This window comes from Mobula hypostoma, chromosome 2, assembly GCF_963921235.1.
Source record: "Mobula hypostoma chromosome 2, sMobHyp1.1, whole genome shotgun sequence".
In the NCBI taxonomy this organism is placed as follows: Eukaryota; Metazoa; Chordata; class Chondrichthyes; order Myliobatiformes; family Myliobatidae; genus Mobula; species Mobula hypostoma.
In genome coordinates, this window is record NC_086098.1 from 113,783,662 (window position 1) to 113,800,838 (window position 17,177).

The 17,177-nt window shown below is 39.2% G+C and overlaps 1 protein-coding gene across 1 annotated transcript in view; it reads right to left on the bottom strand.

The window, feature by feature from the left end:
* Positions 1 to 207: 207 nt before the first annotated feature.
* Positions 208 to 17,177, bottom strand: part of mtfr2 (mitochondrial fission regulator 2) — a 31,883-nt gene continuing 14,913 nt past the window's right edge. Inside the window, exons 4-8 of the mRNA XM_063072245.1 lie at positions 14,867 to 14,985; positions 12,054 to 12,283; positions 11,362 to 11,713; positions 11,098 to 11,278; positions 208 to 718 (exon numbers count right to left, since the gene is read on the bottom strand). Coding sequence (XP_062928315.1) covers positions 644 to 718; positions 11,098 to 11,278; positions 11,362 to 11,713; positions 12,054 to 12,283; positions 14,867 to 14,985 — 957 coding nt within the window. The 3' untranslated portion in view covers positions 208 to 643. The remainder of the gene's footprint in view (positions 719 to 11,097; positions 11,279 to 11,361; positions 11,714 to 12,053; positions 12,284 to 14,866; positions 14,986 to 17,177) is intronic.

Genomic DNA, 17,177 nt, shown 5'->3' on the forward strand with positions numbered 1-17,177 from the left:
ATTGAAAACAAATATGCGCACATCCTCCAACAGCTTCCCAAGGAAATCACAATTACTGAAAGGAATTGATTTCTACAGGTTCAAAAATTGCCCTAATCTGAAGCAAAATATGTTAAATAGATTAAATATCCAATATGCTTTACGTGGGAGATGGCTTTCATATTCAGTAGCACTTGGTAAAAATTAAACCAAACAGTAAGTGCACTTTTCACTCACAGTTTAATTGATGAAATGTACATTTACAAGACTTTATCCCACTTAATTCTAATCACAGCTATAGAGACAATAATTTCAAAATTTACAAGTATAATCCAAAGATAAAAGAAACATCAATTAAAAAGATTATTTAGTGCTGACACAAAATTAACCAAAATTTTCCAAGCATGCAATTTTTTGAATTTAATAAGGTCTCTGTGGAAAAATTCTTACAAAAATAGTTTAACAAATTCTAGCTAATTTAGAAAACACCACATTTAAAATTTACAATACCTTGCACTAGCCTTCTTAAATAACAAGTTATACTCAGTGCATGAGTTTTATGGTGAAGCATCTCTTCTGTCACTTGTATCCATTTTACAAAACACCTCTTACAGTATTGCCCTACTTTTTTTTTCCCTGATTAATTAATAGTATTTGCAAACATTTACATTCCTGGTTGTACTATTTTACCACTCTTCACAGAATTTTGGTTGTCACGTCTTTGGGTGTACTGCCCAAACTGGAGGGAGAGAAATAAAAATTAGTCACTAAACAAAGTTTTTTGATACACTTAATTGTGTAAAATTCTTGTAACATTGATTACAGTTTAAAATGTATGGATTATATGTGTAAGTAATCCATCCATTATAACTGCTAAAAACTTCCAACATACAATTTAATTATAATTACTAGATGTAATTAATAGTAAATAATTACTAATAATTATTACAAAGTCAGTTGACAAATTGAGGATTCACTCTAAGCTGGAAAGTAAAACAAAGAAAATAAAATTGGAGAAAAGGTACACAGTAAAACTTCATCTTGAAAGTCATTATCTAACTGACCCCTCCATCTTGTTCAACTATCTATTACAAGCTATAAATTTTAAATATAAGTACTGAATATAAATAACACTACTTCTACCTACTTAAATTTTAATGACAACAGCTTCTAATTAAGTAGCCTCTTTAATAACCCTATCCTCATTACATGTGTCTTCAAACAATGCGGATTCACAGTTATGCGAGGAAACTATTTCTACCTACGTCTCATTATTTGCGTCCAAAACTCACAGTTATGCAAGGAGCACTGCCTTCCCGCCAATACAAGTCACGTGCGCCCACCTCACAATCTCACTCCCGCCACTCTCGCATTGGTTTGGCAAGGTGTGGATGCACGATCTTGCGCTCTTAAACTTTTATTGGTTTTACCTACGGTGCAGTGATTTTGGGCTTGAAATATTTAACTATGCCTTCTAAGCATCCGATGTCATGTCTTGGGCCGTCAGCTGAAGGTAACACAGCTCTGGGATGCTACTGCCGGGAACAGAATCTTGCCTTTAAAGTTCTTTTGTTGCTTGACAATGCGCCAGCCCATCCTAAACATTTGGACAGCATTCATCCTAACAAAACAGTGTGTTCCCTGTCACCTAACACAACATTGCTGATTCAACCACTCAACCAAGGTGTGATCCACATTCAAGGCGTACGTATTTTTTTTTTAACGGCAAACTATCTCTCAGATGCTGCAAGCAACAGACGATTTTGAAAATCCCGGGAGTTTACCAACCGTGAGGAAATGGTGGAAGTCGGAACACTTGGCACAAATGGAGATGGACATGGACCCAAGTTTAAAACGGAATCAGCATTTTAGTCATTCCCTGCCGTCAACCCTTCTTCCCTAGAAGCAAATTTATGCTGAAAAACAAAATGCTGCCAAGCAAACAACCCTCACCACTTTCTTCAATTAGGTGTCATCTTCTGCTGCTGGCATTCTAAGAGTTCTGTGAGTCTTCCTTCACCCCTTGCTGTGCTTGATATTATCCTGACGACCACAACCATCCACCTTCTCCATGTAAAGCTGCCCAACACCACAACAGCCACTCCTCTCCCGGAGCGAACACACCTGCCACAGTTGGTGAGTACTGTACACCCTAGGATGTTAACTTTCTATGATTTATTACGTTGACTATTACCTTAAATGAATGAAATATAATACAAATGCTGTCTTGAAATACTGCTTTTGTGTCGTATTGGTATGAAAATGTGAATAAATTACAGATAAAACATATTTAGGAAGCCCTCTGAAACGCATCCCTATTTTCTCCATTTAAATAATTATTCACATTATGCGATTTTGTATTATGCGTCAACTTTGAGGAACGTATCCCCCGCATATAACAAAGATAGGGTGTATACTACAGCACTTAAGAGTACTTTACAGGAATATTAGCGTTCAAATACAAATTCCAAAATGCACGTGGAAATATCAGGATAATAAATAGAAGCTCGGTCCAGAGAGATTGTTTTTTAAAAAGTGTATTTTAAAGATAGAAAGAGAAGCAAAAAGATTTATGGGAAAAAAGAAATCAGAGCTTAGAGACTTGGCAGTTCAAAACACAGCCTCTAATGGCAAAATAATTGCACAGAAAACAGCAATACAGGCATCTCAAAGGCTCATGCTAGAGAGTGGACCAAGATCACAGAGGGGTTTATAAATGAAGATGAGAATTAAAGAAGATAAAACAAATTGCTCAGCAGGTCAGTGAGCACAGGGAGCATATTGTAAAGAAACAAAGCTAAAGGATCTTTGTCAGAATTGGCAAAAATGTCTTTGATAGAAACATTAATTCTATTTCTCTTTCCATAGATGCTGCCCAACATGCTGAATGTTTCCAGCATTATCTGATTTTGCTTCAGATTTCTACTTCCGCAGTTTTTTTAAAAATTTATTTTCATTGAACATTCCAGATCAATGCCTAGCACCAGAATTGGAAAATTAGAAATTAAAATGTTGTGAAGAGGGTAGGGAGGAGAGGACATAAAAGAAAGCCAGTTTTACGACAAAAGTCAGGAATGATTAAATAACAAAAGGAAACAAACTTTAAGGATAGTAAGGAAGTCAGTAAATATCAAAAAGTTAACCCTATATGAGTGAGATGAATTACTTGAAGTTTTAAAGAAAAAGATTGAATATATCAAATGATTTGTCTGAAAATTGAATCCGTGTTTTGAACAGAGACAAGAACGTAAGCTTTGATGGAACATTGTTGGAAGACAATAACATAGAAACATAGAAAATAGGTGCAGGAGTAGGCCATTCGGCCCTTCGAGCCTGCACCGCCATTTATTATGATCATGGCTGATCATCCAACTCAGAACCCCGCCCCAGCCTTCCCTCCATACCCCCTGATCCCTGTAGCCACAAGGGCCATATCTAACTCCCTCTTAAACATAGCCAATGAACTGGCCTCAACAGTTTGCTGTGGCAGAGAATTCCACAGATTCACCACTCTCTGTGTGAAGAAGTTTTTCCTAATCTCGGTCCTAAAAGGCTTCCCCTCTATCCTCAAACTGTGACCCCTCGTTCTGGACTTCCCCAACATCAGGAACAATCTTCCTGCATCTAGCCTGTCCAATCCCTTTAGGATCTTATATGTTTATAACAAAGAGATTACAGTAGGAATACAAAGAATTAAAATGATAACCAACAGGAAATGTAGGGGAATGCACTTACAAGGAGAATTTTTTAATTTAGTTGCTTTTAAACATAACCAATTTACAGTGGTGCTAGTAAGTTTGTGAACCCTATAGAATTTTCGCTATTTCTGCATAAATATTCCCTAAAATATGATCAGATCTTTACGCAAGTCCTAAAACTAGATAAAGAAAATGAATTAAATAACACAAAAGACATTATACTTGTTTATTTATTAGGAAAAATGATCCAATATTACATGTATTTGCTGGAAAAAGTATGTGAACCTTGCATTCAGTACCTGGTGTGACCCCCCTTATACAGCAATAACTTCAACCAAACGTTTTAGGTAACAGTTGATCAGTCTTGCACATTAGCTTGGAGGAATTTTAGGCCATTTCTTCTTACAAAACTGCTTCAACTCTGTGATGTTGGTGGGCTTCCTTGCATGAACTGCTTGCCTCAGGTCCTTCCACAACATCTCTATGGGATTAAGGTCAGGACTTTGACTTGGCCATTCCAGAAGATGAACTTTCTCATTTTTAAACCATTCTGTTGTTGACTTACTCTTGTCTTTCAGATCATTGTCTTGTTGCATTATCCAACTTTGATTAAGCTTCAGGTGACAGACTGCTACTCTGATATTGTCCTGTAAAATGTCTTGATACAATTTTGAATTCATTGTTATCTCAATCACTGAAAGCTGTCCAGGCTCCAAGGCAGCAAAGCAGCCCCAAACATGATGTTCTTTCCGTTATGCTTCACTATTGGGATAAGATTTTGGTGTTGGTGTGCAGTTCCCTTTTTCCTCCAATGTGCGTTTCTGCCAAAAAGAGCAACTTTTGTCTCATCTGTCCACAGAACATTGTCCCAGAAGGGTTGTAGACTATCCAGGTAATCTTTTGCAAACTTAAGACATGCGGCAATGTATTTTTTTTTTGGTGTACAGTAGTTTTCTCCATGGTGTCCTTCCATAAACATCATTCTGTTCAGTGCTTTTCTTATAGTGGACAAATGAACAGAGATTTTAGCAAGTTCTAGATTTGTGCTGGTCTTTTGCTGTTATCCCAGGGTTCTTTTTCACCTCCTTCAGCATTGCACATTGTGTTCTTGCTGTGATCTTTGCAGGATGCCCACTCCAAGGGAGAGTAGCAACAATACTGTTTCCTCTATTTAGACAATTACTCTTACTGTGAACTGATGAACACTCAAGTCTTTGGAAATGCTTCTGGAGCCTTTTCCAGCTTCATGCATCTCCAAAATTCTTCTACTAAGGTCCTCTGAAAGTTATTTTGATTGAGGTATGGTGCACATAAACTGATCTTTCTTCAGAAGAGCAGGCTCTGTCAGTAATCTGACTTTTATGTCTTTTTTATATAGGTCGGGGCACCTCTGCAACTCAATAACTGGAACACCCGACTCCAAATCGCTTTTGTAGAAGGCATTACCCCAGAGGTTCACATACTTTTTCCAACAAATACATTGAATTGAATTGAATTGACTTTATTACTTATATCCTTCATATACAGGAGTAGTAAAAATCTTTACGTTACATCTCCATCTAAATGTGTAATGTGCATTCATAATAATTTATAATAAATACTATGTACAACAGGACAGTCAACATAACAAAGAAATACAGTTGATCAGCATGAATTAATTAGTCTAATGGCCTGGTGGAAGAAGCTGTCTCGGAGCCTGTTGGTCCTGACTTATATGCTGCGGTATCATTTCCCAGATGGTAGCAGCTGGAACAGTTTGTGGTTGGGGTGACTCGGGTCTCCAATGATCCTTCAGGCCCTTTTTACACACTTGAATTTGTAAATGTTCTGAGTAGTGGGAAGTTCACACCTACAGATGCGCTGGGTTGTCCACACCACTCCATGCAGAGTCCTGCAATTGAGGGAAGTACAGTTCCCATACCAGGCAGTGATGCAGCCAGTCAGGCTGCTCTCAGTCGTGCCCCTATAGAAAGTTCTTAAATCTGGGGGGTGGGGGGGCCATATAGACATAGACATACTTTATTGATCCCGAGGGAAATTGAATTTCATTACAGTTGCACCAACCGAGAATAGAGCATAAATATAGCAATACAAAAACCACAAACAATCGAACAACAATATGCAAACTATGCCAGATGGAAATAAGTCCAGGACCAGCCTATTGGCTCAGGGTGTCTGACCCTCCACAGAGGAGCTGCAAAGTTCGATGGCCACAGGCAGGAACAACCTCCCATGATGCTCAATGTTGGATCTCGGTGGAATATGGCTGGAGTCCAACAGCAAAAAGTTCAATATCCGGGCTACAAACACGTTCCTCGATCGTAATATTACCACACAGCTGGTACAGTCCATATGAGGTCCTTGGTGATGTGGATGCCGAGGAACTTAAAGCTGTTTACCCTCTCAACCCCAGATCCACTGATGTCAATAGGAGCTAGTTTGTCTCCATTCCTCCTTTAGTCCACAACCAGCTCCTTTGATTTTGCGACATTGAGGGAGAGATTGTTTTCTTGACACCACTGTGTTAGGGTGATGACTTCTTCTCTGTAGGCTGCCTCATTATGATTTGAGATTAGGCTAATCAGTGCAGTGTCGTCAGCAAATTTAATTAGCAGATTGGAGCTGTAGGTGGCGACGCAGTCATGGGTATTCAGAGAGTAAAGGAGGGGGCTTAGGACACAGCCTTGAGGGGCTGCTGTGTTGAGGGTCAGAGGGGCAGAGGTGAGGGAGTGCACTCTTACCACCTGCTGGCAATCTGACAGGAAGTCCAGGATCCAGCTGCACAAGGCAGGGTCAAGGCCGAGGTCTCTGAGCTTCCTGTCGAGCCTTGATGGAATTATGGTGTTGAATACTGAACTGTAGTCCAAGAACAGCATTTTCAAATAAGCATCCTTCTTCTCCAGATGTGCAAGGACGGTATGTAGAGCAGTCGCTATTGCATCATCTGTCGATCAGCTGTGTTGGTAGGCGAATTGTAGGGGTCCAGTATGGGTGGTAGCAAACTTCAGATGTAATCCTTGACCAGCCTTTCAAAGCATTTGCTTATTATTGAGCTGAGTGCGACAGGACGCCAGTCATTCAGGCATGTTACCTTGGTCTTTTTTGGTACAAAGACAATGGTGGATAACTTGAAGCAGCAGGGCACTCAACACTGGAAGAGGGAGAGATTAAAACTGTCTGTAACACACCTGCCAGTTGTGCTGCGCACATCCTGAGTACCCGGCCTTGGGATGCCGTCCGGTCCTGCAGCCTTGCGACTGTCCACTCGTTGGAAACACCGGCGTACTTCAGCCTCAGATGACCAAGCTGCAGGTCGCATCATCTGTAGTCCTCCTCAGGGGCTTAGCATTGCCGACATCGAATCGAGCATAAAAAAGATTTAGCTCATCTGGAAATTCCACTGTTTTTAGCTTTGAAGTCTGCGATGGTGTGCAGACCTTGCCATAAGCTGCGTGTGTTGTCAGTGGAAAGTTGAGTCTGAATCTTGTCTCTGTATTGTTGTTTCACTGCCTTGATGACTTTGTGCAGATCATAGCTGCATTTCTTGAGGTCCTGCTGATCACCAGCAGTGTAAGCTCTGTGTCGTGCGCTAAGTGCTGCTTGCATGGAACTGTTGATCCAGGGTTGCTGGTTTGGAAAGACCCTGACCGATTTCTAGGGGAAATCCTCAACGCACTTCCAGATAAAGCTCGTGATCCCTTCCATGAATTCGGAAACATCCTCATCATGGAAGACATTCCAGTCGATGTCATCAAAGTAGTCCTGCAGCATGGAGGCCGATTGGTCAGACCTACAGTGAACGGTTTTAACTATGGCTGTCTCTTGTTTCAGCTTCTGCCTGTACTTTGGCAACAGAAAAATGGAGGAGTGATTCGATTTTCCATATTGGTGGGGTGGGGGAGGGGGGGCGGAGGAGCACTTTGTAAGCATTGCGGAAGGGAGAGTAGCAGCTGTCAAGTATGCATTACCCCGTGTGCTCACCCGGATGTAGAGACTTTAGTCAGCAACAATGAAGGCAGCCTCCGGGTGTACATTCTCCAGGGTGCTGATGGTCTCGTACAGTTCCTTGAGAGCCAGGTCATGTAATATTGAATCATTTTTCTCAATAAATAAATGAACAAGTATAATGTTTTTTTTCTGTTATTTATTTAATTGGGTTCTCTTTATCTAGGTTTAGGACTTGCGTGAAGATCTGATCACATTTTAGGTCATATTTGTGCAGAAATCGAGAAAATTCTATAGGGTTCACCAACTTTCTAGCACCACTATAGGTTAACAAGCACTGAGGTCATTACCAAATGTGACTAATGCAAATTACGACATGGCAGCCATAATTTTGGATAGACTCAATAACAAGCAAGGCCAGTTTTGAAATACATTAGAATAGACAAGACCAGGGGATAATCAAAGCAAAAAGCTAGGATTTCACCAGCAAATGAGTTGAAGTTGATAGTCAACTGATGTATCAGAATGAATAAGCAGTCTTGTTGGTTGTAAGCACAGTAGTCTAAAGCTCATCATGAAGTTATACTTGACATACAAGTTGTGAACTACCTAGTTCAATTTCAGGCAGATACTAGTGTGACGAGAATACACATAAAATTAAGATGTTTGCTGGCCTGGGTTAGCATCAGTGACATCAGCAAGTGGTCTGCCACCTGCCCTCAGGGGAAGGAGAGATAAGGAACAATGGAGCAGCGTCTGGAGATGTGTAATGAAGGGACGTGGGAGAAAGAGGGCTGTCTGGAGCGGCTCCCCCTTTGAACCCTGAACTGTTTGAAGTGGTGGACAGGCGATGCCCCAGCAGGGGGATAAAAAGGGACAGGTTCGCTAAGACAGGACACACGCTACCCGAGGTAACGAGACCCTGGAAGCGGTGCGCCTCTCACGAGTGGGTGAGAAGTACCAGACAACGACCAGGGTGGAAAGGTACGATCAGCGGGAACCCGGTGTGTGTCCACCCTTGCCTGGGTGCCGGGTTCACTGCAGAGGATCGACCGCATCTGGAGGAGGGGTCACAGTCGGTGACCTCAGGTGACATCACCAAGGACCTGCCCAAAAGCTGCTTGTGAGCCATCTCGCCGGTCTGTGAGTGAAGCTGTGCTGAATGATCAGTTGTTCCTGTTCTCTCTGTCTCTCTTCCCCCACGTTGTCCATCCATGGCAACGATTACTGCGAACTGAACTACTAAACTGGACTGAACTTTGAGTCACTTTTAAATTTGGTCATTTACCCCTAGACAACGATAGAGCTTGATTGATGCTGTTATCTTAATTCTGTGCACATGTGTGGTTATCATTGTTGAACTGTTGCATTTATTATCCTTTCGATTACTGTGTTGCTTGTTTCTTTAATAAAACTTTCTTAGTTCTAGTACTCCAGACTCCAACTGAGTGATCCATTTCTGCTGGTTTGGCAACCCAGTTACGGGGTACGTAACACTAGGAAGAGCATGAATCTACAGCTGGGGAATCTATGTTGTGAATTGTACATGGCAATGGTTTCAATCTTCCTAATATTGGATTGGAAGAAATATTTTGCTAATCTAGTACTGGGTATCCAGGCAATGAAGTTGGTAAAATGGGTGTTGGCAAGGTTCATTGGGATATCATCAGAATATGTGGGGAAACTGACATTATTTTCATTCATATGTCGGAGTCCTGGAAACCAATATTGTTTTTTTTTGCTGATAATATTGCAGAATTCCCAAAAAGACACAAAAATCAAATTTAAATATAATCCTCCTAAATATTACGTTTTGTAACAAAGTTACAGTATCAGTAATATATAGGTTGATCATTCACATTTTAGTAGTCAAATTTCTACAGGTTTGGAAATTCCATGAAGTATAAAAAACATCGTGAAATATAGAAAATATTTCCAAGTAAATTTGTAACTTCCTTCAAAGATCATGAGACATATGAGCGAAATTATGTTATTTTGCCCATCAAGTCTGCTCCGCCATTTCATCGTGGCTGATTAATTAACCCTCTCAACCCCATTCTCCTGCCTTCTCCCCACAACATTTGATGCCTTTACTAATCAAGAACCTTATCAACCTCTGCTTTAAATATACCCAATATCCTGGCCTCCACAGACATGTGGCAATTAAATTCCACAGATTAAACATCCTCTGGCTAAAGAAATACCTTCTCATCTTTGTTCTATAGGGGCATCCTTCTATCTGAGGCTGGTGCCCTCTGGTCCTGGATTCACCCACCATAGGAAATAACTTCCCAACATCCACTCAATCTATGCCTTTAAATATTCAGTAGGTTTCAATGAGATCCACCCTCATTATTCTAAACTTCAGCCAGTATAGGCCCAGAGCCATTCCTAGGATCATTCTCATGAACCTCCTCTGGATCCTCTCCAATGCCAGCACATCCTTTCTTAGATGAGGGATCGAATACTGCTCATAATCCTCCAAGTGCAATCTGACCAATGGCTTATAAAGCTTCAGTATCACATCCTTGCTTTTATATTCTAGTCCTCTCGAAATTAATGCTAACATTGCATTTGCCTTCCTTAACACCAACTCAAACTGCAAGTTAACCCTTGGGATCCTCATGCAGGATTCCCCAAGTCCCTTTGCAGCTCTGATTTCTGAATTTGCTCCCCATTTAGTAAATAGTCTACGCCTTTATTCTTTCTACCAAGTGCCTGACCATACATGTCTCTACACATTATTCCATCTGCCACTTCTTTGCCCATTCTCCTCATTTGTTTAAGTCTTCTACAGACTCCCTTCTTCCTCAATACAACTAGCCCCTCCACCTATCTGTGTATCGTTCGCAAACTTGGCCACAAAGCCATCAATTCTGTCATGAAAATCATCTTTAAAGATTTAAGTTTATTATTAAAGATTCAAATCAAAAATTTAACTCAAAGGAGTTAGGCAAGTACATTTGTCAAACAACACAGCTATCTAGAAATTACTTGCATGGGCCTTAATTTTCAGGTGTTTATCTGACACTTCCTCTGCGGTAAATAGGAAATGGGCATCTACACCCATGACTAAAACAGGGCCAAAGGCTTATTATGAGACATCATCTTCATAATCTTTCTGACTATTATGTGGCCAAACCAAAAAGAAAAACAAAGTTACCAGGTGAAATGACCATTTTCTCAACTATAAGAGAACATCCAACAAGTTTTAACTAAATGTTATGGAACGAGCAACCATTTGGCAGACAAACAGTTCAAATTTCCTTTCTTTCAATAAGTATTTTATTACAAATAGTGACACAAAATGTCGACAACCTTGCTAAAGAAGTTATATGGTAAAAAGAATTGCAATATTTGCTTGAAATCTAAAATATAAACAGAAAATAAGAGAAATACTCAGATCAGGCAGCATCTGTGGAAACTGTAAACAAATGTTGTTTGATTTTTCTTTTGTTTACATGAATCAACTTACCCTTGAAGTCTCTGGACTTGATAGAGGAGAAAATTCAAAGGACTCATTTTCCTTATCAGAAGAATCATTAAGGTACCTGTGTGCAAACTTTTGTTTTAAAGCTTCAGCAATAAGTGCTGCTGGATCAGAAATAGGTGGTTTCCTTGCAGATTTCTTCCCTATAGGTGTCCCGCCTGGTGACCTTTCAAAATAAGAAATACGTTTTGAAACATATGCCAAATCTCTCAAGTGTTCTAGTTCCTTAAACTACTAAACAAAAAATACCTTTCTACTACTCTTAATTTGACATTCTGCATGTCCTTCAATACATCCATCATGTTAAAGGAATTTGAGGGTTTTTTAGTTAGCATTGGTTTGATGGTCGCATCTCTAGAATTTATCTTCAAAGTCCGGCAGTCTTGTTTGAGATCTTTAGTTGCAGCAACATTATTTTCAGTAGTTAATGGTGGCAGTGGCGGGGGTGGTGGTGGCAGTGCTTGCTCAGTAGCTGCTACAGATGGATTACTCAAAGCACCAAGTGGTGTTGATGCTAATTTTGGAGGAGGAATGAAGGCAGGAGTACCAGGAACAGAAAAGCCATTTGATTCCAAACCATTTGATTTTAACTGACTTAAACCTAGGAGCAAACAAAAACTATTTCAAAAAGCAATTAATGTTTCAATGTGGTAATACAAATCATAACGAATGTGTATATTTAATCATTTGCTTTTGAGACTCAAAAGCAAGCATTGGGATCTCTAGTATACTGATGTTTCAATAACCAGAATTGATCACAGTAACCAACGTTCAGTTCATGAAAAGATCCTGCACATTTCGAACACTACATACATAAGAACAAGAATTGCATCAATTATGCCACTGTTCTTTGTACAGCTACTTTTAAAAACTCTAATAGACATTTAATTATCAATAAAAAATAGCTTATCAACAAAAATATAATCATTTATATAACTCACAATCAGAACCTTGTCCTTGATCTTGTCCTGAAATAATCATGGCAATCTGTGACCTCAGACGAGATAATTCATCTTCAAGTTGAGAGATTTTATTTAAGGCATTTTCATTTGATACTCCATTGTACCAAGTATTGTTCTTTCTTTTTAAATGATTTACTGAACTTGTAGACTTGTAATGCTCTTGCATTGAACTAATCATACATTGGACTTCTGCTGTGCGCACTTCATTCCTTGGGTGTGACAAAGCAAATAATTCAATCTTAGTTTATCCATAAGACCATAAGACATAGGAGCAGACTCCACCATTCAATCATGGCTGATCCTTTTTCTCCCCCTCCTCAGCCCCACTCCCCAGCCTTCTCCCTGTAACCGTTGATGCCATGTCCAATTAAGAACCTATCAAGCTCTGCCTTAAATACACCCAATGGCCTGGCCTCCACAGCAGCCGGTGGTAATAAATTCCACAAGTTCACCACCCTCTGGCTAAAGAAATTTCTCCGCATCTGTTTTAAATGGATGCCCCTCTATCCTGAGGCTGTGACCTCTTGTTCTAGACTCCCCCACCATAGGAAACATCCTTTCCACATCTACCATGTCTAGGCCTTTCAAGATTGCAAGGATTTCAACGAGAACTTCCCCTCACCCCACCAACATCCAGCGAGTACAGACCCAAGGCTATCAAACGTTCCTCGTACGATAACATTTTCATTCCCAGAATCATCCTTGAGAACCTCCTCTGAACCCTCTCAATCCGAGCACATTTTTTCTTAGATGAGATGCCCAAAACTGTTCACAATACTCAAGGTGAAGCTTCACCAGTGCCTTATAAAGCCTCAGCATCACCTCCCTGCTCTTGTATTCTAGACCTCTTGAAATGAATGCTAACATTGCATTTGTCTTCCTCACCACCAACTCTACCTGCAAGTTAACCTTTAGGTTGTTCTGCACAAGGGCTTCCAAGTCCCTTTGCATCTCAGATTTTTGTATCTGCAATTTTCCAGTCCTTTGGCAGCATACCAAAGTCCAATGATTTTTCAAAGATCACTACTAATGCCTCCACAATCTCTATCTCTTTCAGAACCTAGGGTCCAGTTCATCCAACCTGGGTGACTTATGTACCCTTAGGTCCATAATGAGGACTTAGCAGCAGAATTAGGTCACTTGACCCAATAAGTTTGCACTGCCATTTGATCAACACTGATTTATTTTCCCTCTCAACCTCATTCTTCTGCCTTCTCTTCACAACCTTTAAGCGCCTTTCTAATCAAGAACCAATCAATCCCCATTTTATACCCAATAATTTGGCCTCCACAGCCATCTGTGGCAATGAATTCCACAGATTCACCACCCTCATCTCTGTTCTGAAGGGACATTCTTCTATTCTGAGGCTGTGCCCTCTGGTCCTAGACTCTCTCACTATTCAAAGCATCCTCGCCATGTCCATTCTGTCGAGGCCTTTCAGTATACAGAAGGTTTCTTGCAACTTGGGAGTCCTTGAGCAGGATTTCCTAAAGGGTAACTTGCAGGGTCAGTCGACAGTAAGGAAGGCAAATGTAATGAGAGCATTCACTTCAGGAGGACTAGAAAATAAAAGCAAGGATGTTATGCTGAGACTTTTTAAGACATTAGTCAGACTGAACTTGGAGTTTTGTGAGCAGTTTTGGGACCCTTATCTAAAGAAAGGATGTCCCTGCATTGGAGAGGGTCCACAGGAGATTCACGAGAATTATAGCAGGAATAAAAGTTTAATGTATGAGGAGAGTTTGATGGCTCTGGCCTGTACTCATTGGAGTTTAGAAAAATGAGGGGCAGATCTCATTGAAACTTATTGAATATTGAAAAGCCTAGATAGAGTGGATGTTAAAAGAATGTTTCATAGAGTGGGGGAGTCTAGGATCTGAGGGCACAACCTTGGAATACAAGAATGTCCCTTTAGAACAGAGATAAGGAGGAATTTTTTTAGCCAGAGGGTGGTGAACTTGTGGAATTCGTTGTGACAGATAGCTGTGGAGGCCAAGTCATTGGGTATATTTAAAGTAGATGTTAAGAGCTTCTTGATTAGTAAGGGTCTTCTCTTGGGGAGAAGACAAGAAAATGGGGCCGAGAGAGATAATAAATCAGTCATGATGGAATGGCGGTACAGATTCGCTGGGACAAATAACCTAATTTTGCTCCTTTGACAAATGGTTTTGTGGTTCAAATACGACCTCACCTCATTCTTATGAACTCTATTGAGCACAGACCCTGAGCCACTTTCATTCCCATAATCCTCTTCTATCCCTCTTCAATGCAAGCACATCCTTGCGTCACTCCAAATATGGCATGACCAATGTCAGTCCGATAATCTACTGTCCATACTAGTATTTTTCATGTAACACTAAGCTTTTTATCTTGCTTTGCGGCCTCATGTGAGGCACCCTGTCAAAGGCCTAGTTTTTTTTGCCCAAGAAGCAAAAATTAGCTTTTCTAAGTTTTAATTTTATAAATTATTTCATTCCAATACTTAGATTAATAATATTCTTCAGTAATTAGTTTAATTATACTGTTTGCAAATTTTAATTATTCACTAATTCAAATGTACATCAGAATCTTATAATCATTCCAATTTTTAATGTAATTGGACCATATATTAATTTTCAATGGCAAATAAAATGTCAATTACATGGAATTTTACGAGTAAAATAAACCTGCAAATGTGCTTTAATTTACAATTTTTGATGTTTTTTATTATTAACTTATCAAATGAAAAAAGGAACGATATCTGCAATGCTCTAATAAAACTACAATTTTTAAACTTGAGGACACACACATACCTAAATCGAATGAAAGTATCACCTTCATCATCAGCAATCCATGCTGCATCAGCCAGAGATGGAACCGTAGGTTCAGGGGTATATGTAGTGAAGTCAGGTATATGTAGTCTTTCTAAAAGCTACAAAAAAAATATTAGTTTTATAACTCTATACATATATATTTCTAAACAAAATATACAAAAGGAATGATAGATACAATTCTAAGGTGTCAGTAAACAACAAAGACAATACACTAACTGAAGCCAAATTTCAGCAAGTTTGACAAAGAGATAAAATGAGAAATTAATCTATAAATTTGGACTACCTGTTGATCTGCTTTGGCATATTAATATTCACACTTTAGTATATAATTTATTCAAGGATGTATTTTTTGTGTTCTATTTAGTTGGAACTTTAAAAACAAAAATACTGACGCTTACTTCAAAAAAATTTCAAAAATTTATGCTCTATAAAATAGCTGAGTTTTCTACTAATAGTTCTTTTTAAATAAACTAATTGTTCACCCACAAATCAAAGCCTCTAACTTTTACATGTCCTCCCTTAGAAAGAGCAACTTTACTGGGAAAGCTAAGGTAAGCTCTCATTTACTGCTTTACATTTAAGTAGCAAATGTCTAGTGAATCATACAGCTTCATTCCTGAAGGAATTGAGCTTGTAATGCAACTGATCTAATATTTAAAATATTATTTATTACTTCAGTTTTGATGTATTATTTTGCTTTATGAAACACCATCCACAAAAAAAGGTGTCAGCCCATTCTTCCAATAGGTGCTTTGCAACTACAAGATTATTCCACATGCAGGAAAAACAAAAAAAAATCCGACCTGTTATGATTGTGTTCAAACCATCTGAGTTTAAAGTGCAGAGAACTACAATTCGTCACCTAAAGATTGCTGGAAAACAAATTCTAAGCAATAGGTAACTTTTAAATGAAACAAGTTGGTCAGTGAAGAACATAAGCATACATTAGGGCAAGAACTGTTGCACTTTGATGGAGGAGAAAGCTAGCAAATAGGAAGAAAGGATAGTGGAATCTCAATACAGGGATCCTGTAAGTTTTAAATGATGTACATATATTTAGTATGATAGAGAGAAATGGAAAAGAGGTTGGAGAATTGCACTACCATTGAGGGAAAATAGCACTGTCACACTTAAGAGAACACTTTTGAATTGAATTGAACTGAATGATCTTTATTGTCATTATACCTAGGGGTTTGGCTTCCTCTCAGGCAATTAAATAAAGCGGTAGATAAAAACAAGACAGTAAAAGGATAGAAAAACAGTATTAAATAGATAAGTAGCAGAAAATAAGTTGCATTTCTTCTTAGAGGACTCACCCAGTGTGGCAACATAAGTAGAGCTCAGGAATAAGAAAGCTGCAATTACTATGACAGTGTTATATTATAGGGCTCCAGTAGCTGGTGGGGAAAAGGAACAGATATGTAAGCAGATTATGGAAGATGTAAAAACAAAAGGATAGATGTATTGGCAAGCTTAAGTTCCCCAATATTAGCTGGGACTGCTTTATAGTCAGAGACTTTGATAGGGCAGAATGTGCTGGGAGGATTTTTTAGTAAAGTATGTAAATATTATAGCCAGCTGATTGAAGTTTCAATGACAGGTCATTTTGGGAAGAGCGATGTTATCTCCATAAGTTTTCAGGAAGGCAGGGATTGAGGGGAAAATACTATACTGGATAAAAAGGCTGATTAGTGTAAGGCAGGAGGTGGGGTGAGTAGATTAGGAGCAACTGTTATTGTGCAAGTCCATATCTGACTTGGGGGATTTATTTAAACTTTAAAAGCTACAATAAGATAAAACAATGACAAGACAGAATGAAATGTTAAAGCTACCAAAAGAGTGCAATACATATAAGCTATAAATTGTAAGATCATAACGAGGTAGATTGTGAGGCCAAGAGTCCACACTATCATACAAGAGATCCATTCAAGAATCTGATACAATGGGATAGAAGCTGATCTTGAGCCTGCTTGTATGTGCTTTCAGGCTTTTTTTATCTTCTGCCCAATGGGAAATGCAAAAAGAGAGAATATCCGGGGGGGGGGGGGGGTCTTTGATCATGGTGGTTGCTTAATATGCAGTGAAAAACATAGACCGAGTCCATAAAAGGAGATTGGTTACTACATCCACAACTTTCTGCAGTTTCTTGAGGTCATGTGCAGAGCAGTTTCTCTACCAAGGCATTATGCATTCAGACAGAATGGTTTCTATGATGCATTAATAAAAATTGATTAGAGTCAAAGGAGATATGCCAATTTCTTTAGCTTCCTGAGGAAGTAGATTTTAACCA